The sequence below is a fragment of the Fusarium phalaenopsidis genome (genome assembly GCF_050370095.1).
Source record: "Fusarium phalaenopsidis strain FUZ10S chromosome Unknown contig_32302, whole genome shotgun sequence".
In the NCBI taxonomy this organism is placed as follows: Eukaryota; Fungi; Ascomycota; class Sordariomycetes; order Hypocreales; family Nectriaceae; genus Fusarium; species Fusarium phalaenopsidis.
The window spans coordinates 1913262-1938359 of record NW_028145405.1 but is presented as its reverse complement, the minus strand read 5'-3'; the positions used below and the strand labels follow the sequence as shown (position 1 = coordinate 1938359).

The 25098-nt window shown below is 54.8% G+C and overlaps 4 protein-coding genes across 4 annotated transcripts; 2 read left to right on the top strand and 2 right to left on the bottom strand.

The window, feature by feature from the left end:
- Positions 1 to 4332: 4332 nt before the first annotated feature.
- LRP88_07968 (GATA-like domain-containing protein) lies at positions 4333 to 6132 on the top strand (the record flags this gene model as incomplete). The annotated part of the gene is made up of 2 exons (XM_083244480.1): positions 4333 to 5054; positions 5109 to 6132. 2 exons carry the CDS (start codon positions 4333 to 4335, stop codon positions 6130 to 6132), a joined length of 1746 nt encoding a protein of 581 aa, XP_083098974.1.
- Positions 6133 to 8070: 1938 nt separating this feature from the next.
- LRP88_07967 (exoribonuclease II) lies at positions 8071 to 11541 on the bottom strand (the record flags this gene model as incomplete). The annotated part of the gene is made up of 4 exons (XM_083244479.1): positions 8071 to 8086; positions 8319 to 10943; positions 11012 to 11370; positions 11515 to 11541. The coding sequence occupies 4 exons, from the start codon at positions 11539 to 11541 to the stop codon at positions 8071 to 8073; spliced, it is 3027 nt and encodes a 1008-aa protein (XP_083098973.1).
- A 2239-nt stretch (positions 11542 to 13780) lies between these two features.
- On the top strand, positions 13781 to 15668 carry LRP88_07966 (glycoside hydrolase superfamily; the record flags this gene model as incomplete). Its single annotated transcript, XM_083244478.1, has 2 exons — positions 13781 to 13940; positions 14002 to 15668. The coding sequence occupies 2 exons, from the start codon at positions 13781 to 13783 to the stop codon at positions 15666 to 15668; spliced, it is 1827 nt and encodes a 608-aa protein (XP_083098972.1).
- Positions 15669 to 17999: 2331 nt separating this feature from the next.
- LRP88_07965 (quinon protein alcohol dehydrogenase-like superfamily) lies at positions 18000 to 20561 on the bottom strand (the record flags this gene model as incomplete). The annotated part of the gene is made up of 2 exons (XM_083244477.1): positions 18000 to 19154; positions 19215 to 20561. The coding sequence occupies 2 exons, from the start codon at positions 20559 to 20561 to the stop codon at positions 18000 to 18002; spliced, it is 2502 nt and encodes an 833-aa protein (XP_083098971.1).
- Between the last annotated feature and the right edge of the window lie 4537 nt (positions 20562 to 25098).

Below are 25098 nucleotides of genomic sequence, written 5' to 3'. Positions count from 1 at the left end.
AGGGCAAGAAAAAAAAAAAAAAAAAAAAAAGAACCGACAATGTTCCTTGCCCCTCTCTCCTTGAAGAGAATTTGGACGAATCCGCATCGTCGTCTTCTCGGGCTGTGACCCTCTCCAGTCTTGGGCCCTCGTCTCTTCTACCCTCCCTGCCTCTAAACTCTCCCCACCGTCCAGGGCCGTCTCCAATGCGCTGGACTCGGCTTGGTCGGGGGAACTAAGCGTGGGCCCCGGAGCCCCGGTCTGGCATGGCGGCTTGTCTTGGACCGTTCCGCTGGGCCCGTTCTGGCTACTCCCCCCTGGCCTCGCACCCCCGCCCCGGTTTGTCTCGAATCTGGTACCCGAGCCCATTCCAACGGAGCAGAGGAGGCTGAAATTTTGGAGAGATTGAGGGAGGAACATCAGCTTGCTCATTCGCAGATGGGATGTGCGATTGCAGAGGCGAAACATGAACGAGAGCAACATGGCGAGTCGAGAAAGGCCGAAATGGGACTGCATCGTGACTCGCCCGGCACCTCGACCCGGACGGGCTCTTACTGTACCTACCTATGTTGTTGGACCAAGTGTTTTTTCCTGATTTCGTCGTAATGCCCTCCAATGTCCGAACGTCCTCGGTTAAAACACCTTCATTTCATGTCCTGATGGCAGGCATGCTGTGAAGTGGGATCTGGATCTTGTCGCCCATTGTCCTCGTGCCCAAGAAAAAACAAGTTGCTTGTCATGATGGATCATGTATCTGTATCGTATCCCCATTCCGCTTTGGGCTTCGCACGAGCCCTCTTGGTACTCCGCCCGGGGAGAGGATCCCGGACTTGAACCTGAACCCGAAGAGAAACTAGGGAGACGAGGGTTAAAGAAGAAAGAAAAAAATTCTCTTTAACCTGGCGACAACGCCCGGACCAGGCAAAACCAGGAGAGCGGATGCACGGGGCGACGAGAGACGGAGCGAAATAACCAGACAAGCAAGACCTGACCCAGTGACCGTCCCGTCGCGTGGGACTCGATGCGATGTCGTGCTTTTCTGCCCTCCGCTTCTCTTCTAAGTGAGGCTGAAGTGGAAGCCTCGGAGGCTCAGAAGGCCCGTCTCGGCGACTCTTTGGTCACGCGCGCCCTCGTCCCGAAACCCTCACTTACACGGCGCCCTTGTCGGTCAGGAGACTGACTGATGATTTCTCTGTTCGTGATGCCCTCTTGCTCACTCGCTCGGCCACGTCCGAGACCAGAGCCACAGAGCTTTCGCGGCGACGGTGCGCCCGGAAGGGCTCCCCTGCAATCGCCTCGGGGTGGGGAGAGCTACCTTCGTAGCAAATTGCTTTGGTACTGTTTAGCCGTGGGTTGGGCCTCTCTGACCCCGCAAACAACCTAGTCGCTTCATCTCATATCCATAGACACGGGAGCATTGAGAAGGGGAGAGTCATGGGGGCTGTAGATGGATGATTGATTCAATTGCTGTCACTGTGGGACCCCAAACTCCTACCTATTTGGGCACTCGGTAAAGGGACGGGACGCTCTTACTCACAGGAGATGCTGTGCGCAATATTCGGAGGGCTTAGTTGCGGTGGAGTTTCGAACACCTAGCTGAGTGTTGTGCAGCGTACCATCTTGTCCGCATCATATCGCATCACGTCGCATCAAGCGCGCATGGCATGGATTAACAGACATTGCCGTCCTTCTGTTTGAGAGCAAGTAATGAAAACATCACTCATCCACCGGTCTATCTAGGTTCGAGCCTTGAGCCTGCGCCGAGAACTTCAATGGGTAAGTCAGGGCGGGCCAAAGGGATATGGCATCTTGTCCGGATTGGTCCTTTCTACGTCGACGCGGCTGGACTGTATGTAACATCGAGGGAGCTCGAGATATGCAACGGGATGATGAATCTGAGGCTTGGTTTTGGTGATTATCACACTCGCCTTGGATATCCAGCACATTTCTCGACTTGCTTGGAGAAGCCGGATATCCCTAGGTTCACTCAGGCGCGCATCATGGTCATGAACTTTGGCCTGGACACACAGACACACACACAGACGCGTGGGCAGCCTACAAATCTCCTCTTTTCTCTCTTGTCAATAAAAAAGCCCGTTAACTGTCTCTCACCATCACGACACTCCCCCACGCTGGGACAACCCACGCTTTTCAAAGACACACCCCACGCCCCCTACCTACCTGACGCTCATCCCCCCATTCACCCCCGGGGATATTGTGTAACCAGAGATATCAGGTCTCGTCTCTCTGCCATGCCATGGTGCGAGTCCGTGAGCTGCTTTGCGTGCTGGAATCGCGACATCCAGCCTGGTTGATACCAACCCTGTTGTCGCCGCCGTTGATCTGCTGCTCCAAAACTTCCTAACCCCACGCCTGACCTTGAAGACGTTGACCAGTCTCGCCCTTATCCTCTCCCTGAATTTGGCCACGCTCCATCCATCTCCAGATTTCCCCGTCCACTTCTCCTGATTCTCCAGTCTCGAATCCTTACTCATCACCCATCTCCATCTTACACAGTTTTGTCCACACAAGCGTAGACCGCCAGCGCACCTGGATACCGTAGAGAATTGACCCTACTGCGCGCGCCTATGTACCCCTCTCTCGACTCGGGCTCCGTACAGTATAGGGCTACGTCCGGTGTTACGGTACAGACGAGACAGACGCCCTCGCTCCCCAAGTGGCTCCCGTCTCCTGCTCGCAATTCAAGCCGACCGGCCAGGCCAGTGGGGAAGCACCCATGGATCGAAAAGCGAGACCTCCACTTTGCGAGACATCCGCCAGGAGGAGCTAAAAGGAACCTACGAGAGAGACCTGGGGTCCCTTGGCTTGGCCTGGCCTGGAAGCATGCCTGGGTACCATCAGCCTCTTCTTTGTCGGTGCTTGTTTGGGACCGTTTGCAGGGGGGTCTTTGATGACCCCAGCAAGAGGACAGAATCCGGGCCAAAAAATAGACACCAGAGAGGTCTTGAAACTCACTGATCTCAGCACGCTCTACCCCGGCATCTGCACGTCTGCACGCCTTCTGCATTGACCTGCCGGCCATGTACATGGGCCTGGGATGGAAGCTTGAGAGTAAGAGTTGCTGAATCCATGGATGGAACCCTAAGAAAGGGCCCTCAGGGAAACCGCCAAAAGGAGCGATCCCGTCTTCTCCCGCCCAGTAGCAGCGAGTAGCAGTAGCAGTCACTCACAGACACACGGTTTCTCCTCTTGAATTGCGACACTCCCCCTCTTTCTCTCCCTCAATTACCGTACCGATAGGTACGTACGTGGGTTACTATCTTGGATTAAACATTCTTTAATTCGACGCCCTCTGGATCCTGCCCTCGGTCCCTCACCTGTATTGACTTTCTGCTATCCTCGGTCGTGTACCTACAGCACAGTACCTTACCATCCATCCATCCATCCATTCGTCTCTGTTCTGAGCACAGTTCAGAGTGAGTACTCTCTTCGGCAGTGCGCTTGGTCTCGTTCCTTATCTTTGCCAGTGTCCTCTTCTGCTCTCCCTTCCATCTAGTGTTGGTACTTCCCCGGAGCTGGACTGGACTGGACTGGAGGCTTTATTCTGGCTCTCCCCCTCTTCGTCCCACCCACTCACTTCTCTTCTTTCTTATTCACCTCCTACCTACTGTACCTACCTCATCTATAATACGCTACGGCCTGTCCCTATCTCTGCCCTCCTTCTCCTCCAATCCTCTACCAATTTTCAAACATCCATCATCGAGAGGGTCAACCATCCATCCTCCGGCCGCCGACAAGACACCGCGCACTGCACGGCACCGCACGCACAGGGCAAACACCCCTAGCACCCTCTGTCGCCAGCTTGCCCAATACCATCACAGCGGGCGCAAGTCTCCGCACCCGGCCTGCGACTGAAGTGCCAACGCCTGCCCCACGAAAGTCGTCACCGCCCTGGGACTGGGGGGGGCACAATCGCTCCAACGCCACCACGCCTCGACCAGGTTCAGGCCCATCCTTGCCATCACTCGCTCGCCGTCTTTCCACACCCAAGTCCACCAGGCTACTTCGTACGCTAGAAGCTAGCCCCAAACGACTTTTGACCACCTGCCCCCAGGCCCCGGCCGACGCTGTCGCTGCGCACTGCTCCTGCTCCTGCGCTACTGCTATAAGCCTGCCCCCACCCCCGTCGGCAATCCCCATCCCATCCTCAATACCTCGTACCCACGCCGAATTCTTCTTTCTTGCATCCATCCATCCAAACTCGATCCGCCAGCAACTGCACTCTATATACTCATGAGTCTCTAACCACAACGAACATCCCCTTCACCTTTCCTTCCCGGGTGCTGCGGCGTCAATCAGGTCCCATCTGCGGACCTCACTTCATCTGTCATCATGGCCGTCGTTCTACCCTCCGACGACAACGATTATTTCTCCACATCCTCCCTGAGGCGCTCGCACTCCCAGTCCAACTTCATGTCATCGTCTGCAGCTTTCTCTTCGACCTCTCGTCTTAGCGATCACTACAAATCCGTCTCCAAGTCATACGCCACCTCCAACTCGTCCTCTGCTCCCTCTTCTCCCCGTACTATCCACGCCGACTCCGCCGACCTTTCCTACGCATCCACTCCTGCAACCAATCTCTCCATTGCCTCAGATTACGACGACCCCCTTGGCCTTTCGGAATCGCCTGAAGACCACTTCATGTTTCCCACTTTTGGACAAGAAAAGCTCTATGTTCACCCTGAGATCCGCCCGGAAATTCACCATGACGACAACCTAGAGCCACCCCCCAGTCCACGAACCGGTGATTCCTATACCGTCTCACCTGCGGACCATGAGAACTCGGAAGAGAGCTCCAACGATACCTCAAGACCCGACACTCCTGATCAAGCTGAGCATGCGGAGGATGACACAGCTGTCTCGAGCAGACCTTCTCGCCAAGTCGACTACCTATCCCATGAGTGGAAGGAGGAAGATATCTGGTCGTCATGGCGATACGTCGTGACGCGACGTGGAGAATTTGCCAACAGCGCGCGGTTAGAAAATGCTTCCTGGAGAACGTGGATGAAGGCCAAGAATAACCTCAAAACCATTTCTCCCGAGTCGCTCAATTGGTTTGTAGCCCTTTAATCCGTGCATTGCCGAACGAAAACGCTTACATCTTCAAGGCTCAAGGACTGCGATGTGACTTGGCTCTATGGCCCTCTGCAGTCGGGCCAGAAGGCCCTGCACTCTACTCAGACCGAGCCCTCCAGTGTGTCATTGTCCAAGACTGACTCATTTGTGAATCTTTCCAAGAAGCCAATCCTGAAGAAGCGGAGCATGTCTGAAGTGATGCTTCAGCGATCATTATCAACAGCTTCTCTGCTCAAGCAAGCCACAGCGGCTGTCAAGGCACAGGAGACTAGAGGAATCCTACGACCTCATCTCGGGCGTTCAACAACCGACTACCTGGCCTACCCATTCCCGGCGAGACGGTTAAGTGGGGAGAGCAGCAGCGTCGCTCCCTCGACTGAGTCATCTGGAATCACATCTCCCAACTCTGAGCGAAAGCACATTCACTTCAATGAACAAGTCGAGCAATGTATTGCTGTCGATGTTAAGGGCGACGACGATGAGGACGTGGACACGGACCGTTTTGGAGAGGACAGCGATTCCGACGACGGTGTGATGATGAAGCGTATGAAGACGAAGAAGCGGCCAATTCTCCGACGCAAGACTATCAAGGCTAAGCCTACCGAGGGAAAGACGATTGCTATGCTGCCGTCGACCACACTCAAGTACCGGGAAGACACACCCGAACCACGAGAGACGGCTATGAAGCACTCTCGAAGCCCGATCATGTCCCCCTCATCTTCACAAGAGACACTTCGACCCTCAAAGCAGTCTGGCAAGTTCTTCATGGGTGAGGATGATGACGAAGACAGCTTCGACGATGCGCTGCTCAGCAGCCCCAGCCCTGGCTGGTCATCACCCGCAGAGAAGACCAATGGCGGCCTTCACAGGTCGATTTCCTCTGGCAGCCTGTGCGAGGAACCTGCCGGCATGCGACGAACGCCTTCGGGCATGTTCATGCCGTACGAGGAGGGAGAGGCAGCATCAGCTGACGGCATCTTCGGCCGTGTTATCGACACAGTTAACACCGCTCGCGACATCGCCCACGTCATCTGGAACGTCGGCTGGAGGAAGTAATGGGAGAACTCTTGAGCGTTTAGCCGGACAGGCTATTGAACCACGCGCGGTCCATGGCACCCGGCCCTGGTTAGCGACACATCTCGAATTCGACCAAGCTATCAAGCTTGTGACTCACACATACACGCTGTGAGATTCAACGACGCCATGAGACAACAAGAAAAGCGCATCACTATATACTGGCATCTCCGAGAGTCATTGGCATTTCTAGCCATGCTTATTACCCGTCCTGGCCTTGGGGGCTTTCAACCCTCAGGCCGGCAACCTCACGACTCTTGGAAAAGCGACACTGGATTTTCAGTTGAATTCATCATACACGGTCTGGACGAAACAAAGCGGAGAAAGACGAAACGGTTAAAGAAAAGCAAGGTGCTCAGTGGTGGAAGTCGGGTGACTGACAACAAGGAGGATCCTACGAGGCATCGTGGACCACTCTTTAGGCGGTACTGGGTATCTACAAAGATATCGACACCTGATGAGACAGTCAATTGGTCGCCTTGGTTTCTTACCGAGGGACAAGGCTGCCTTGTGACACGACAGGCCCGAGCCCCGGCCCTCTACGTCGGGGCGAAGGAAACGGATATCGACGGACCACACGGTCAAGGGACCGGGGAATACTCGGCGTTATAATTTTTTTTTCCATCCTCTCCTTTGTGGCAGGTTTTTTCATGATATCCCATCGGAAAGTGGATACTAGGGACTCGAGGGCGGTTCTCGGGCGATTACGGACGGACCCAGGGCAAGGAAAGGAAAGGAACGGTCAGGCAAAGGGCAAAGGGATCATTACTGTTTTTTTTCTGGCGACTACGGCGATTCAACGGTAACGGTCAAGGGGCGAGTTACTGGCTAAAGGCGGAATCGGAGGGGGGCAAACGGAAACAGGACCAGGCTCTTGAGTGCGTTGCGTTGGCGTGTTTGTACATAGGAGGGATGGGATCTACTACCTAGTCGAGTACCTAGGCTCTTTACGCACGCAGGCTCGCCGGACTGGCAAAAACAAAAAGCGTTAAAATGGAAACAAGAATAATATCATGAAAATGAGTATTAATATTAGCTATTTGCTACTATGAGAGTGGTTATTGTTGCCATTGTTTGTTGTGTTGTCAGTCATTCAGCAAGTCAGTGTCAAAGCCAACCATTCAGAGTGTACTTTGGCTCCGGTTGCCTATTCGGGGTACCCTATGACTTTGACTTTGCCACCGCCCAGGGCCAATCAACACCGGGTCAACGTGGATCATTTCAGGACCGACCCCGATTTGTGTGAGAAAAAATTGTTGGGGAATTGGACGCAGGCTGGTCTGTTCTTTCAGCGCGCGTGACCTCATTCCACGTGCCCCCAAATTACACCAGGCTCCCATGTCCAATTGAGTAAAAGACAAAGCTGCAAGGTGAAAAGGAAAGCTCAAGGTGAGATAGAGGACATGGCGTACAGAACAGCCGAGGATGTGAAACTGCTGACCTTGAAGTCTGGCGGTGGACAGGTTCCGGGTGTGCGGGGGACTCAAAAGAATCAACGTTGGCGAGCTGATGCAATGGACACTGGGCATCGACGCTTGATGTTTGGACCGATTCGTCTCGTCTGTTTGTTTGTTTCTCTCTATTTTAAAAAAGGGTGAGGTGATCTACTGCACATCTCGTTTCCATCGTTATTTTCCACAGTCGCCATCTGTTCATCGTACACGCATATCGTACATAGTGACGTACGTCTCTGGCAGGGTCCTGATCTGGGAATGCAAATCTTCCACTGAGCTTCCAAGCTCGGACAGGTACCGGGGGGGATTTTGTTGAATCATAGTATACAGTGCAGCAGTTTTCATCCAACCACAAGCTCCCGCATCAGGGTCCGTCGGACAGTGTCAACGCCAATGCCAGTCAGTCAAGTCTTAGTTCCCCCAGGCTGACTGAAAGATTGGCGGTTTGGCGTCTTGGGGAGGCCGACTAGGGGACCATGTCTCTTGACGCAGGGGGGCACGATGTGCAAATGCGGGGGAGGCTCCACGTCGGTCGGGGCGCTCCACGTTTGACCGTTGGAAAGGGGTGTGTGCTGACGTTGAGGAAGAGCCGGAATAAACATTGCTGTGCTATGCTGACCGTAAAGTCCAGCCCGCTCCGGAAAAGCCCACATCTTGCCCCCCAGGCGGTGACAGCGACCAGCTGGGGAAAAAAGCCCTTGCGGCGTAGCTCACGGGGCCGAGGCGGCCGGGGAGTGCGCCGGCTGGCTCTGGCTCTGACCCTGGCCGTTGTGCTTCAGCGCTTTGACAAAGATCTGACGGGAGTGGACGTTGATGTCGCAGAGTTCAACGTCGAACTGATCGCCCACTTTGATATCCTTGACGAGCATGAGCTTATCGATGCCGTCGACCGTCATGATGGCATCCAGGTCAAACAGGTCCAGCTTGCCCAGCACGCCCTGCCGCCACCGGGACTCGACCTTGAAGCGCATCCGCTGTGGTATCGTGTTCTCAAACTTCCAGGCCCGCACGAGCGCCATGAGCATCCACTCCTTGGTACCCTGCGAGACGGTCCGCGCCATCTTCTCCCGCATGTGTAGTAGGCTGATGGTGTTGGGAAGAGTCTCCGCCGTGAACGGGAGAATGCCGTTCACGTCATCCACCTCGGGATCAATCCGCCGCTTCACCTCCCGCTCGTGTGCCAGCGCCGCGTGAACCTGCCAGTGGACCACCAGGTCTGAGAAACGGCGGAGAGGCGACGTGGCTTTGGCGTACATGTCCAGACCCAGCATGAAGTATGGCCCGGGCTCCGTCGACATCTCGACGCCGCCTGTGAGACGTGAGAGCTGCTGACGCTGTGCCAGCGATGGCTGCACACCCCTCTCGAGGGGAGGATATAGCTCCTTGGTGGCGTAGTTATGGATAGCTTCAATGTTGTCCTTCGAGTGCACATCTCTTCGGTATGGGACCGGGATCTTGCGGTCAGAGCACCACCGAGCCGCGATCTCACCCGCCAGAACCATGGTGTTGGAGACAACCGAGGCGCCATTGAACGAGTCGTAGCCGATCTTGATGTACGGGTCCGGGGGCAGCACCTTTGTCCCCGCAGTTTGGCTCATTGGTACATCCTCAAAGGCAACCGTGACAGAGGCGCCGGGCAGAAACGAGGGCCACGCTCCCTTATCAAGCCGCTTTCCTCTGATCGCCTCAGCCAAGCGATAGAGCGTCAGGAGGTCTTCCTTGCTCTTCTCGTCCAGATCTTTTGCCGGCGTCATGGGCCGGTTTGGCACCGTCTTTGCCTTGTCCGGCAGTTGTCCAACGGCAAGACTCTTGTCGGATGCTGGGGGCGGTGGAGGTTCCTTGCAAAATTTGGAAACGTCCTTGGGATCCAAATATGTGACCTTGTGAAGGGTTCCTGGCTCAACTTTGTAGTCGAGGAGATCCCCCTTTTCGTTGATTCTGGCGCTGAAGGTGAGAGCTGGTCTGCCGGCGGCCAGAGAATACTGGTCAACAAGGCTTTCCGACTTGTAATCTCCCGACTGGTCCAGACTGATATCAGCTGGCAACATGGCCTGGAAGTGTCCCGGGAGGTAAATGTTTTCTGGAATCAGCTCCAGGAACTTGCCCAACTCAGAGTTTGGCTTGATCCCTGATGCTGGGTCGGCTGTATGCACATGAATCCAGAACTCGTCTGGTTTCTCTGTACGCTCTAGTGAGACACCATCGTCGATGAGCATGGTTTCAGGAGCGTCGATGCAAAAGACCATGTCGTCAGTCCACTGTCTTCTTGAGCCTTCTGCAATGTCTGGCCGTGTCGAGTCCTCTAGCCGGGCTGGGACCTCTCTCTGGAGGCCGCCTCCACCCTCGATCTTGACGCCGGGGAATCGAACCTTGTAGCGTGACGGGATCTCCCATGGAGGAATCATGCCCAGTTCCTGAAGGAAAGTCCAGGCGGTTCGCTGATCCAAAGTGGCATTATCGTAGAGGTCAAGAGCTCGGAGAATCAGAGAACCATCTGCATGGAAGCGCGACGAGTCTTCAAAGAGGTCGTAGCTTGCCCACCACTCCAAGAAGCGTATGAAATCCAGTTGTTTCCTTGACCATTCCGCTGTCTCGATAGTTACCCCTGGCGAAGGGGCGAGGACCCCGTACGGTGTCCAGGATCGTTTCTGGCGATTGGCGAGAACAACTTCCCTTGCTTTGAGAACAAAGCTACCGAACCCTGTCCATGCGAGTTCTTCGTCAGTGGGAGGCTTCAGGTTCCTGCCCCTTGTCATGGTATAGTCGCGGACCATGAGTGAAACACGGTTGATCATCATGAGATCTTGATACGGGAAAATCTCGAAAAGATGATCCCGTCGGTGACAATCCGCAGATGGGCTAAGAGGCCGGAAGATGAAATCGTTCCGGTAAAGGGCGGTATGGACGGCGTACAGAGCGGCAGGAGAAAATCGTTTGCCTTTCTTGAGGGACTGAGGCAAGAGAATGTCGGCGAGCTCGAACAGGCTCAGGTACTTGGTCCGCTTGCCATCCGACACCAGGGACCTTGCTCTATCCAGGCTATTGAGGCTGGCTTGATATGCCTTGTCAGCTTCCAAAGTGAAAGCCCGCATTTTTTGAATCAGGTCAGCACCGGCCTCACGGCTAGGGCCCTTGTCCTCCCTGCGGAGTTCTTCAAAGTCATCGGGTGTGACATCCTTGGGGATCAAGGCCAGAATTGGCTTCAAGTCATCAGCGGGGACAAATTTGGAGATGGTGAAGAGGGCATTAAATCCCAAGCTGATGACCCATTTGCCGGTGTTTGTGTAGAAGTGATGACGACTGCCGAAGTATCCCAGGTAAACACCAAAGAGGGGAGTTCTGGAGCCAGGTTGTCTGCTAATGTGTTAGTCGCTGTTGAGCCAGGATGAAGAGACGGGGACCATTACTTCATCTCGACGAGATCACCAGGAGTTCTGGTCTTGGTTCCGACAATGGCAAGTTCAACATCCTCGTTGTTGAAAGCCTCATCTGTCTCGGTCATGCCGGCGGTATCAGACTTGAAGTGATCCATCTCTGTCGAGCCAGTTGACTGGGGACGGGTGTTACTGTTGGTCACCTTGGACCAAAAAGTCATGTCGGGAACGAGTTGAGTAATCCGTTCATCCTCTTCGGGCACCCAGCCTTGTAGTCTTTCTCTGATCGGCCCTTGGCTCCGAAGAGAGGACGGCAGAGGCGGCTGGGGATTAGATTTGGGGATGTTGGCTGGTCCAAAGCCATTTTGAAGACGTTGAGTTGTGGTGGAATACTGCAAGAAAAATCAGATAAACTGATGTTGCTGCGAGCCACCAAGAGAGAAACCAACCTTTTGCGCTGTGCTCAATGAGTGCACCAACAACGGGAGAGAAGACCCAGGTCCATTACGACCATGGGAAATGCAATTCCGACACACATACCGACGGGTTGATGATCGCAGCATCTTTTTCACTATCTCGACGGTCGTCAATGCTCCCCCAAGTACCTACGAGGCTGAAATTTTTAGCCACACCGCGTTAAGCAGGTGCTCATGCGTCTCGCGGTGTCACATGACGTGGCGTCTCACAACGGTTTCCCGCCACTCCTTCCATTAAGATCCTTGTCAGTTCTTGTTTCGGAAGCTGCACATGATGGCTTGAATATTCAGCGACAACACCACACAGCCAACGTGTCTTGAGACATCCATCCATCCTTGGATGCATCCGGGAACATCCATTGAAGGGTGCTATTTCGGATGACATGCATGCCAAATCATTTGTGCTCGCAATGAATACATCGACAACAAATGCCAACAAGAGCCATGCCGTATACTTGACAACACCAGAGGCTAATGGCTAATCCTTCGGCAAAAGTCCTCGCTCGCTGTTCCGGAATAGGGGCTTGCATCGGGCAACCTCAGCAGAGCCAAGGGCCAAGAAACGGGCGAAATAGCTTTTGATTTGAACAAGAAAGCAAGCAGCCGACGGATCGACATTACCTTGCCCCCGTTGAGACCCCAGTCCATCCCGCTACGAGCGACCTGGAGGATTGGCTGGAAAACAAAGACATAGCGGGACTGGGTGACAGCACAACAGACTCTGCGCTCGAATCAGTCGGTTTATGAAACCCTGTGGGGGCAGTCGGTGGTCTTGGAAGATGCGATGCAATGCGCAAAGCCAGAAAGTTCTAGGGCCCTAGGCTATCAACTGCCGTGCGACCAGACCAGACAGAATACGAAGAGCAAATTATACGATCTGATCTGAAGGGGGCAGGCAATCTGCGCTCGCGCGCCGACTCATATCGCCTGCACGCCATGGCTCTAGCTGTTTCGGCCAGCCAAAGATCCGATCGACAAGCTTTCGCCCCGGCTTTTGCTGGCTGTTCTCCCCCGCAGAAAAAGAGGGACACCTGCGCCTCACGGGCTGGACCAGTCGATGGATGGCCATGGGCAACAATCCCGACCCTGTCCTCGAGGGAATTAAGCGGTCTACGGAGAGTAACGACACTTACAAAGATGGCCAAAAAGTCGCTAAAACAAACACGAGGGCCCTCGACCGCCGAGAAGCGCCAGCCACTCACACTAAGGCAAATTGGGGGCCGTGTCAGATGCAGGAACAATCTCGCGACCCACAGGCCGATGAGCCGGCTGATTCACCATGGATGCTTCCTTGATGGAAGGGACCTCGATGGGACTCAAGGTTTGGATGCAGCAGCCAGCCGTTGGTCAGCCTGGAGGCCGCTCCATCATGTACGGGGATCCTTTGATGGAGAACCTCCACAAGGCCAGCAACTTGACTTTTACGACACGGCATGGCATGGCAGAGGCAGACCGCGATAAACATGAGAGAGGCGAGGCTAGGCTCATCTCCCAGCGGGGTCTTCATCAACCACCCATCTATGGTCATCTCGGAGCCCCTGGGCTGAGCCAACCAACCAACCAGCGTCCAGAAGCAATGCCGTTCCATTGACATAATATCGCTTCACAGCGAATCCCCCAGCGAGACCAGGCTTGGCTGCTCATTTGCTGGTAGCGCCAGCATCTCTATGGGCAGCACCCGTGACACCGCCAAGTTCCCCTTTTCGAGCGCTGGAGGATGGTTTCGTTTGGGGGAGGTGCCGGCAACTTGGACAAGCGCATGCCCCTTGGCCGGTCGAGGCGACGAAATTACACCTTGTCCATGCTCCACACCGTTCCCCTTTTCGCCCGCGAACCCCGGCTGCATGCTGGGATGTGTGATAGGCGCATAGCACCAACGGTGACCGCGGTGGTCTCTTGTCGGGACTTGGCGACTGACACCCCTGCTATTCTTGAGAGACGGCTTGGGGACGGGTACCTGAGTGTGAGTCTCAGGTGCCATCAGAGTGGCTATTCTTGGCTAGATCAGCCTTTGCCAATGCGACGACTCCTGGAGCCAAGCAAGGCACAACAACCTAACCAGGTCCTCCCCAACTAAGGCGCAGGAGCAGCAATAACACCGGATCTGCTCATAATGCCGCTGTTCTGCTCCTCTTCTTCTCCTTCTTCTCCTCCTTCCCTCACGGTTCCGTCCATGTCGAGAATCTAGAGAGCCTCGTTAACTTTTTGCTTTCATTTTCTCGTTTCCCATTTCCCACTTACCGCTTCACTCTTTTAGCGGGCATTCGTTTCTAACGCCAACTATATAACCGCATATATATCTGTTTGTTGTTTGAGCTTGTTCAATATGAAGGGAGGAATTGCTGCCGCCGCCGTTGCGGCCATGGCCACTGGCGCCCACGCCGCTTACCCTCACCACCGCCGCGCCCACGACCTCTTCCGTCGTGGTGAGGTCTGCGTCCCCAGCTGCACCACCATCTGGACCACCTACTACGGCGAGCCCACTCGTATGAAGCATAACCCGGTCACGTTGAGTTGAGAGTTAAGTGAGCTGACATGCTGAAACAGTCATCCCCAACCCTCCCCCTCCTGCTCCCAAGACCAAGGAGGTTGTCACCACCAAGGCTCCTGAGGCTCCTAAGCCTACCTATGAGGCTCCCAAGCCCACGTACGAGGCCCCCAAGCCGACCTACGAGGCTCCCAAGCCCAAGCCCACCACCACCAAGGTCGTCGAGGTCCCGGTCGTCCCTGTTCCTACTCCCCAGGAGTACAACTGCCCGACCCCCGGCACTTACACCTTCCCCGCCACCACCCTGACCGTGACCGAGTCCACCACCGTCTGCGTCGGCGAGTCCACCAAGGTTCCCTCTGGAACTCACACCTTCGGCGGTGTCACCACCGTTGTCGAGCAGCCCACGACCATCACCTGCCCCTACGCCAAGGAGACTGAGCACGAGGGCAAGGTCACCAGCGTCATCGAGACCACCGTCTTCGTCTGCCCTACCGCTGGCACCTACACCATCGCTCCCGTCACCAAGAGCTGCACCGAGGAGACCGTCCTGGTCTACCCCGTCCCCACCAGCTACGCTCCTGGCACCTACACTGCTCCCGAGCAGGTTGTGACCGTCACTGAGACCGGCTACGTCTACGTCTGCCCCTACTCTCAGGTTGGCCTCCCTACATCCTCCAAGGCTCCTGAGGCTCCCAAGCCTACCTATGAGGCTCCTAAGCCCACGTACGAGGCCCCCAAGCCCAAGCCCACCACCGCTGTTTACGAGGCCCCCAAGGAGAAGCCCTCCACTCCCGTCTACGAGGTCCCCACCGAGAAGCCTTCCACCCCTGCCTACACCCAGCCCGCTTATGAGAAGCCCTCTGCTGCTCCCAAGCCCAAGGCCCAGCCCAAGAAGGTTTCCACTGGCGGCTCCCTCCGAGGTGGCAACGACCACTACGGTATCACCTACACCCCTTACGAGTCCTCCAACGGTGACTGCAAGTCCGCCGACAAGGTTGACCAGGACATTTCTGAGCTCAAGGAGGCTGGTTTCCAGATCATCCGATCCTACTCTACTGACTGCGACACCCTCAAGTCTGTTGGCGGTGCTTGCAAGAAGCACGGTATTGACATGATCATTGGTGTCTTTGTCAAGGCCTCTGGCTGCTCTTACGAGACCCCTGAGATCAAGGAGCAGGTCGACGCCATCGCCGAGTGGGCTCAGTGGGATCAGGTCAAGCTCTTCGTTGTCGGTAACGAGGCCATCATGAACGGCTTCTGCTCTCCTGCCGAGCTCCGCGAACTCATCACTGTTGTCAAGTCCAAGTGCTCCGGCTACACCGGTCCTTACACCATCGCCGAGACTCTCAACATCTGGGAGCAGCCCGAGACCAAGTCCGCCATCTGCGACGTTGTTGATGTCACTGGTGCTAACATCCACCCCTACTTCAACGCCGAGGTCACCCCCTCCGACGCCGGTACCTTCGTCTCTGGCCAGCTCGATCTCCTCAGCAAGATCTGCGAGGGTAACGACGTGATCAACCTGGAGTGCGGCTGGCCCTCTGAGGGTAACTGCAACGGCTCCGCTTGCCCCGGTAAGTCGGAGCAGGCCGAGGCCATCAAGTCCATCCGCGAGAGCTGCGGTGACAAGACCGTCTTCTTCTCCTACGAGGATGACAAGTGGAAGGAGCCCGGCTCCTGCAACTGTGAGCAGAGCTGGGGCTGCAAGAGCGCCTTCTACTAAGCGACGCTCGAGAAGCTTCAGTTCGGGTTACAGCATGCGGAACGTCCTCTGCCCGCGTCAATCCCCGGCATGCTGAATGTACATGAACCATCTCCAACACCGCCCGGCCATTCAGTTCCTCCTTTTCCCCAGCAATCCTCTTTCTCTCGGCTGGTCCCATCACATATAATCCATCACCTTTCACCTCAGCAAAAGCCTTCAGGGGGAGTCCGAAAGCCGACGGTCCTCTTTCTCTCGGGTCAACTATAGACACAACGCCGCAGGAGGTAGTGTGGTTCGCGCTCGCGCTCGTTTAACACAGAGGGAAATTGAAGCGGGTCGGGCGGTGGAGGACTCTTTTCTTGAATACTTGTTCACTCGACACATGATCTTTTCTTGTCTATTTTGTGTTGTTGCTGTTGTCTTCCCTATGTGGTCTTTGCGATAACACTTCTCACGGTACACGCAACTTATGGCTTCTGAGCTTCAAGAGGAGGTAAATTATATCTGGGGAGGGACGATCTGTATGCATGATCTATCTAGCCGGGTTGTCGTTCAGCCTCTGCTTCATAATGCTGTAATTTACTAGTGTCTATTCTCAACAAACATGCCCTTGTGACTTGGCAATCACGCTTCCTCTTGTTGATTTCAGCAATGTGACCTTGAATGAACATGACCCGAGTTATGAAAAGCTATGCTGTTAAATGCTACAAGATTTTGGCACCTATATACTGAATGACTGGACTGTCTGCTTTAGTGTACGCTTTCAGTGCTCACAGTGCTTCGACAGTGTTACTCAATACCCTTATCTCAACCTCTGGCTCATGTATCTCTAAGCGTATGACGGGCAATTCTTGGATGCCATGAGCACGATGTGACACTTTCCAATCTCTCGGGACTTGAGATGATTAATATGACTGAATGGTGAGACTATCATTAAACTTGTCTAAACAGTCAACAGACACTGCAAACCTTATGTCAAGAAATGCAAAACATCTTCTAATTTCATGGAAAAGTGATCAGTTATTTAGGTAATGTCTATCCCGTCTCTTCACTGGACCAACAACAACCCCTTGTCTGATCCACGCGAAAACAAGAGCGAAAACAATAACAAATGAATGAACCCATGAGGGAGGAGGAGGGGGGGACGGGAACCAAAAGGTGAGACACGCCGAACTCTCCTCCTCCCAATGACTCGGCGCTGCCCAAACCCAAGACAAAGGCCATCTCATGTCTTGGGAGAGAGAGCACGAGAGACGACGGCAAGTCCGAAAAACGGAGAGGGCTTGCTTGAGAGGAGGGTGATGTGACCAACGGCCAAGGTTTTGCAGTTGGGATATGCATGTGGGCGCATCCCGTCGAATTAGCACTCGTCGTCTTACCTATCGTCAGCATCATCAACCCCTCTCACCGTCCTGAGCGGTGAAGACTTTAAAAGTCAGGCAACTGGAATGGTGACGAAACCCTCATGTCTCGGATCCCGTGTGGCTGGCCCGACCCATCAGAGAAGAGGAGGCTTGTCCTGTCTCAAAACAACCCCTCCCAACAATCTGAGACCTGGCCATAGAGATCGGCAGTTTCGAGACTGCACCATGCGAACCACGGTTAGGAACAGGATGAGATGTGACGAAGTCGTAATGAGAGAACTTCAAGTGGTTTTGGCTTGGTTTCATTATTCGGCGTCATCGTTTGATTAAGAATCAAAATAATACTGAGTGCAACATGGCAATATAGATAGATATACAACGGCCTTGAACCCCCTTTCCAGGTAATCCCAAAAAACTCACCCTTGATGCTCAGACATCCCCGCAGAACGTATAGTTAACACCCCAGCATGATAGCTTCCCACTTGTCGATGCAAATTCCCAATAAGAAAAGAAAAGAAAGGGGAAAAAAAAGGACCCCCAGAAGATTCCCGTTGCCGATGTCCTTGTATCTAGTATCCCCAAGACCGCCTGGGCTTTTCCGAGCCGTCAGGATAACAGTGACAGAAGAGGGAAGGAAAGCCAAAAGAAAATGTGAAAAACATGCAAAGAGACATGAGTGGAACGCTTTGAAGCTAGGTGGATGGATTGATGCTCTGGCCTCTCCCCTCAAAAATGCATAGTCGCCTATTTGCTGGTGGCGTGTCGTCATAGACCATTTGGTCGCTCCCTGGTTGATGGATGGTGAATAAGCTGATTAAACGATAACAAAAGGGGGTATAATGCTAATCGAGAGAGAGTCGTGTCGTGTGCTTCGAATAATATGAGTGACGAGCAAGGTCAAGCAGCAAGTGTAGAGATATGCTGCGGGTATCGTTATCCTTGACCCCGTTGGGTGTCAGCTTGAGAAGAGGGACATGCTTCTCCTTCAAAAGATTGCTACTTTGTCGATAGAGGTAGGCCTTCGGCGGTAAGGCTCATGTTTATGTGCATTCTCGTCAACCCGATAGCGCCACTGATCAGTATCGCGGTCAGTAAACCTTCGCCACGAGTTATTGAAGAAAGGCTCAGGTCCTACGCCGCATCGCTCGAGTTGGAGCAGGCCACCACGGCTTCGGTCGCTCACGAGCACGTTTAAGTCCTGGCCGCCGTTGGTGAAGGCGATGCCTCCGATCTCGCCAAAGACGTCGATCGTCTGCTTCGTGTGATACGTCTGGGCGTCGATTATGTTGACAAAGTCAGCTTCCTCGGCTGCCACAAGAACCCTTTTACCACTGCCGGCTGGCGAGAAACGTAGGTTTCTGACACCAGCCATCTCCGACCTGATGGTGCAGAGAGGCGTGCTGATGCCCCTTGAGTCGCACCACCGGCGAGCATCCCAGATCTTGACGCCCTTATCCTGGAAGCCAGTGGCCACCGTCCAGCCGTCATCACACCAGTCGCAGGAGAAGCCGAAGTCGCGGTGCCCAGCCAGTTCCTGTTGGATCTGGCCAGTGTCGGCGTCCGAGATGATGACCTTGAAGTCGTCGCCGACCATGGCCCTCAGTCGGCCGTCAGGAGAGATGCTGGAGCAGTTGAGCGCGAACCGATACCGGGTCTGCAGCAGGAACTTCTCCGTTGCGAGATCCATGACACGGAACCCTTCATCGTTGCTCGAAATGGCGGCGACGGGGCTAGAGGATCGTCGAGGCTTGTGGATCTGAATATGGTTGGTGATTCCTCCCAGGTTCGGTGTGATCTGACCGTCGGAGTAGTCCTTCTTGTCCTCGGTGTACAAGTTCTTGAGGTAGTACTCCCCATTGAAGGTGCCGGCCATCAAGACTCCGTGGTTGGCGTCGAGAGTAGAGATGACAGCTCCGAGGCCCGTCACATCGCTGTTGTTGAGGAAGAGCTCGGTCTTGCCCGAGACGGGGTTCATATGGTTGACTCCTCGGCCCCCGGGGTAGTAGGCCTGTGAGCGTGAAGGGCATGCCAGCACGCTGCGCAGTTGGAAGTGAGCTAGGTAGACATCCCGGCGAACTAGGTACTTCCTGAATCTGAAGAAGCTATCCGTAGCGGGGATCCTGACATCGGTCATGTGAGGCTATCATCCGTCTTAGCTTACCCGTCCATGAGCTAGAGTTGGGTGCAGATGGACACTTACATTCAACCGATCAGATCCCTCTTTGTTGACGTAGTTCTTGTAAGTGTCGAGGCGCCTTCGGCGGGCGTGTTCACGAGTAGTGCCCATTGAATCCCAATCCATGCCCTGCAAATCATATTGGTCGCCGTGGAGATCGTCGTACCGAACCTCGTTCATGTGTATCTGCGCCTGCCGGCGGATGTCCTCGGGACAAGGTGCATAGGCTCGCATCGAATATGAGTGCGCAATGCGTGCTTCGCGCGACCAATGCCAGAGGAAGTCGATCAAGCCGTGGTTTTCGGACCCCAGCATTGTTGGGTTGGGGTTGCTGATCGGGGCAAGATCGAGGGGTTCGATTAGAATAGGAGGTTGTGGTAGTGGAAGGGGGGCGTTGTTGGGCGTGGGAGCCCATGGCCCGGGAGGCGGAGCGCCGTCCATGACGATGTCGGCGCCTGCTAGGGAGGGTACGTTGAAGAAAGTGTGTAAGAGGTAATTGACTGGACCAGAGGAGGGAGCCTGGGCATCATCGTCCTCCTGGGGTTGAGCGAGATGGGAGTGATGGTCGGCTTGAAGCTGAGGTACGTAGATGCCGTCGTCTTCAAGAGAAGCACCGCCGTCACTGTCGCTCATATCAAGGTCATAATTTTCCGCGTGGTAGTGATGAATGTAGTCGGGGTCGAGGTTGGGGTTGCTGGTGGGGATGTAGAGGTCGTCGAGTATAGGAGGGCGGAAGGACGCGTCCAGGTCTAGCTCAATATCGTCGTCGTGATCGGATTCGACAGATTGGGAGGCGTTTGCGTATGTGTTGCTGATGGCGGTGGTGACTTGGTCGTTGTCGTCGTCGTCGCCGTCCTGGTGCGGTAGATGGGCGGCGGGAGAAGGTGTAAAGTTAGTTGGAGGAGCGGAAGTCGCAATGGCGGAAGAAGTTGTGTTGGTGGCGGCGGTAGCGGCAGCGGTAGCGGAGACGGCGTCAAGTTCGGCGGGGAACGCATCTGTCATGGGCGCATCCAACGTTGAAGAGGAGACGGCGGCATGAGACGAATCAGCGACGGAGTGGACAAAGAGATGCCGATCATGATCTAGCTGCGAGAGCAAGTCGGGGACGGGGACGGCGTCGTGGGCAGTGACGGAGACCGAGGCGGAGACCGGAGCCGGAGGCACGGGAGCTTGGTTCGGCACGGGGACGGAGGGATCGAGGAGTTCGTGATTGTGAGCCTGAAAGCCCTCATCCCGCAGGAGGGCCTCTACGGCAGTCACGGACGAGGCGGCGACGGCAACGGTGGCAGTTGCAGCGGGAGCGGCTGGGAGATCGTCTCGTGGTCGATCCTTGAGCTTGGCCTTGGACTTGTTGAGTGCAGCGCGGCGCATCGTGAATCAGGCCCGAAGGGGGAGACCCGAACTTTTCTAAAGCCCTACAGCGAGCAGCGGTGCCTTCTGCATCCGGAAAAGCTCACAAAGGGGTGAGAGAGTGAGAAGGGGGGTGAGGTCGCTCGCGTGCTAGCGGTCTGGCAGTCTGGACGATAGCCTCCTCGTTGCTTTTGGCGAGCGAGACAAGAGGCAGCAAATGTCTTGGATCTTGGGCGCTCGCTGGAGGGGCTTTGGCGCTGGTGACCGAGGGGCGTGGGCCAGAGACAATAGGCACCTCGAGGTAAGCCGGGCTGCAGCTGGCAAGCAGAAGATCGTCGCAGGCTAGCAGGTAATAATAAAACCCGGTCGCTGTGCCTGACGTAGCTGGGTATCTGATCAAGCCGTTGCGGCAATGGGCGATGGAGAATTAAGGAGGAAGGGTTGAAGGTCGGTTTTGTTGTTGGAGACAGGATGAAGTGGATGCCGCTGGAGGTAGGTCTGTTCTGGACGGGCTGGCCTCGCTGCGGGCTGCGGGTATTAGTCGTGATGCGTGATGGCCAGGGTTGCAGCTACTAACGCTTCTCCCCATGCAGCGCAGCAGCAGGCAGGACAGGGTTCTGCCAGGATCCAATGGAGACGAGAGGCAATCAAGCGGGCAGGCAAGCAAGAAGGCAAATAGTGAAGCAGGAGGAGCAAGGGTACGGTGCTATTGGGGGAGGAGGCGAAGCAAAAGCCAAAAAGCGGGCGCGGTGAGCAAGGGATAAATGCACTTTCAAAAGGCTTTGTCCTCGTCACGTCTCGTCGTCCTCGGTCGCTGAAGTTGCCGGATAGAGATCGCTCGAGGTGAGAAATGATGAAGCCAAGCAGGCGCATCGAGGATGGGAGGGATCGACTCCGGGGATCGCCGTGGGTTAGGTACTGTATGGAGGTACCTCTGGGAATGCCCGTTTCAGCATCAAACCAGCATGAGCGGGCATGAGCCAGCATCAGCCCAGCATCAGCCCTTTTCTGTCGTCGTTTGTTGTCGTTGGTGTTGGTGGTGGTGTATGTGGTTGACCCAAGATGGCAGTCACTCCGTTGTATCTGCTTCTACACGTGCTGCCTGAGTTACTGTACCTACTTCGTTCCGCTCCCAAGTGGAAGGTGCTACGTGCTGTACTGTACTGTGCTCAGGCACTGGTGAGGCCGGGTGCCCTGCAGAAAACAGCAGACAGGCTCTATCTGGCGGTTGGCCGCTGTGTGCGTGCCCAAGAGTGCGCCTATGGCATCCGATCCACGATGGGCTCAACCCACGATCAGAGCCTGCCCGTGCTGGGGGGCCGGTAGAGCAAGCCCCAGGGTCCTGTCCAGAGGAGGGGAAAAATGGGTCGATGTGGTTGCGGATGGGGGATGGTCCAAGACGTGAGCTGGAGCCCAGAAAAGCCTCCGACGGCGCTAGCGAACGATCTGAGCGGCGGGAAGCGTTCAGGGAGCGGGTGGACGGACAGGGGGTAGACGATATGGAGGTCAGTTGGTGTTGGCTCAGAGAGGTTGACTGCTTTGATAGGTACGCAAATCCCGAGTGAATGCCAATGCCTGCGGGCTGTTGCTATTTGATGAACTGTCCTGCAGACAAAGCACGGGGTGGATAAGAGAAAATCCCCTGATGATAGCATGGAAGGGCATAACTACGTAGGTATGTACATAATATCCCCCTTATGCACTGAGGATCACTCACGTCTCGCAGCGCAGCGGCAGGCTAAACCATCTTCATCGCTGTTGATGCGCTGGACGGCAGGACAGGATCCCTGGCGTCCATCCATCCCCTGACCTCCTCTTTGCGTGCCCACCAGCGGTTGGAGGATTCCCGATTGAGAGATGACATGGATCCGGGGGCGGCAGCAGGAAAAAAAAAAAGGACAAGTGATTGTCGGTTAAATGCTGACTGATGAGGGAGGGTTGTCTCATCAGCTCAGCCCAGCCTTTATCAATCTCCACGTTGCAGTTTATGTATGTACGTACACACAGCGTCTGTGCCCTTGACGATGATGATGATGTCCTCTTTTTCTTTCCAATTTGGCACATACAGACATATGAATCTGCAAAATACATGAAACAATAAAACTCCATAGCTGAGCCAGGCATATCGTTGTCATCGCTTGGTAATGAGATCCCTTCCCCCCCATCTACAGCAGATCTCATTCATTTCACCCACCCGTCGCCTCCGCCTCCGCCTCCTGGCACCATCTGAGCGACGTGCAGATCTGGCCAATGCCACAACATCCGCATCTGGAGAGCCTTGCCTTGCCTTGCTCGCGCAACACCTGCTTGGCGTGTGTATTGGATGGATCTCATCCATCGGCCATGATGATATGCACTGTACCCCCCCAGGCCCGGGCGGACCGCCGCCATCATCATCATCGTCGTAGCCGCGCCCCCCCTTTCGTTCTCAAGTTCAACTCACCTCAGCTCACTGTGAGATCCCCTGCTCTTCAAAGTGCTAAAAAAAAAAAAAAAAAAAAAAGTCCCTCCCGCTCATGACCAACTCCACCGTTTTCTCACCTGGCACAACCTTGTGTCACCCCAGAAAAAAAAACACGACCAGGGTCTTGTTGCCCGTCGCCTATCCATGGTGAGATGGATGGTGAGAGAGAGCCTGGATCCAGATTGGGAATCTCAGGGACCAAGTGCTAGAGACACGCTAGCATGCCTGTAGCCCGTGGACGCCGTTAGCACGAGCATTGGATAAAGGTGTTGGATGACATCTCGTCGGGTCCTTGGTATCGTAAGAATCGAACCATGGCCGCTCTGGACCGGATATCCGTCTTGTCCACTAACGTGATAGTCTATTATGACAGATGACACGGCAAAAAAGAGAGGCCTTCCACGCAGCCCGGTGAAGCTATCTACCAACTTACATACCGGCGTCTGTTTCAAGCAACGCTCTCCTCCGATACCTCCGCTCTACTGAGTCTTTCTTTTTTCTTCTTCTTCTTATCTTGCTTGCCTGCCCCTCGTTCGCTGCATCTTGATGTAGCGTTACATGACGCATCGCTTGCCGCGTCCGTCATGCATCGCGCTCTTTGCAGCCGCCATCGACCCACGACGGTTGCGACGCCATCGCCAACCCCCTCTTCTATCCCTCGGAGACAAATGGAATTCCCATGTCTCTCCTCTTGTACCACCACACCCCATTGAATGGGATGCATTGCTGATGCCCCCGGGTCACGGGTCAGCGTCAGCCTGTCCCCCGATGCACCACGCAATCAAATCCCACGAACCTGGAACGCAAGAGTTCCCAGTGCTGAGTGCAGGGCAGTACCTAGGTACTGTAGCACAAGTTGACTTGAACCCTTTGGCCCACCGCGAGTTCGCAACTTGGCTCTATTAATAACGGGGTGGTATCTCGTAACATCCCGAAATAGCAGGTAATACCCCAGTGTGATGCCTGGTACTATCCGTAGTATATTGTCATCTATCCATGGATTTCTGTATCCTCTTACGGGCCGTGCTCGTCCTCGGACCAACATGCACAGATGCGGATACGGTCCTTTTGGATACATTCTCTACTATTCATGCATAGATAGTCAGCGAGTAGTACCCAGGCTAGGTATGGAGGCAGCCAGGTTGGAAGTGCTGATGATGGGCAGCTCGTCATGCAAACAGGCTCAGCCATCAATGTCCAGGTAGCCACCGACCTCGGGCGTGTAACCCCAGGCGAGCGGCTTGAGGCAATCCATAGGTCCTGAGCATTTGCACTTTTCACCGTCTGCAGTCTCACCCGCGTCAGTTGCTGCCGTTGGCTCGTTCGTTTCTTCTGTCTGTCTCTGAATAGATGAAATATCACATCCTCAGTTTTACCCCATGCTTTGAGGGCAAACATTCAAAGTGCAAAACTGATACATCATCTTTCTCTCTTCGCTCTTCTCCGTCCCGCGTTGTATCCCCCTCCCTTTCTTTGCCCTATGGAGGACCGAGGGACCCTCAAAAAATGAGACTATCCCTTGAGGGCTGAGGTTGGTTTCCGTGTTTGCTTGTGACTATTTCTTCACCGGTCCCAGTTGTCGGCGCCCATCAGAAACGATACATCATGTCTCTGCCGGCCGGCGAATAAACCACCAGGCCCGGCTATCTCTCTCGACCGACGCGCATTCCAGGTATGCACTCTCACACACTTTCTCACACTTTCGCTCTGCCTTGTCTCTTCTTCCAACACCATATCCCTGCCGCCCATCTTCGTAACAACCAACAAAAGAAACAAACTAGGTAGTTATTAAGCGAATGCGGAACCACCACATTGCTGCCAGCCGCTCATTGAAGGCTGGGGAGGCAAGGAAAAAGCAACGTCTGGCAGGTCAACGATTCTGTTACAAGGGAAAAGAAAGCACGAGGGAAAAAACCCGCACACCGTGGAGCGGCTCCGACGTGATGAATGGGTCACTCACCATCTTGGGGTCGTGTTACACACACGCACCCACGCACACACAGACACAGACACAGACACACAGTCAGGCAGGCAAACAAACGTAGACACAGCACAGCTGAATCGATCTCGACAGGGCTGACAGGCAGACAGGGC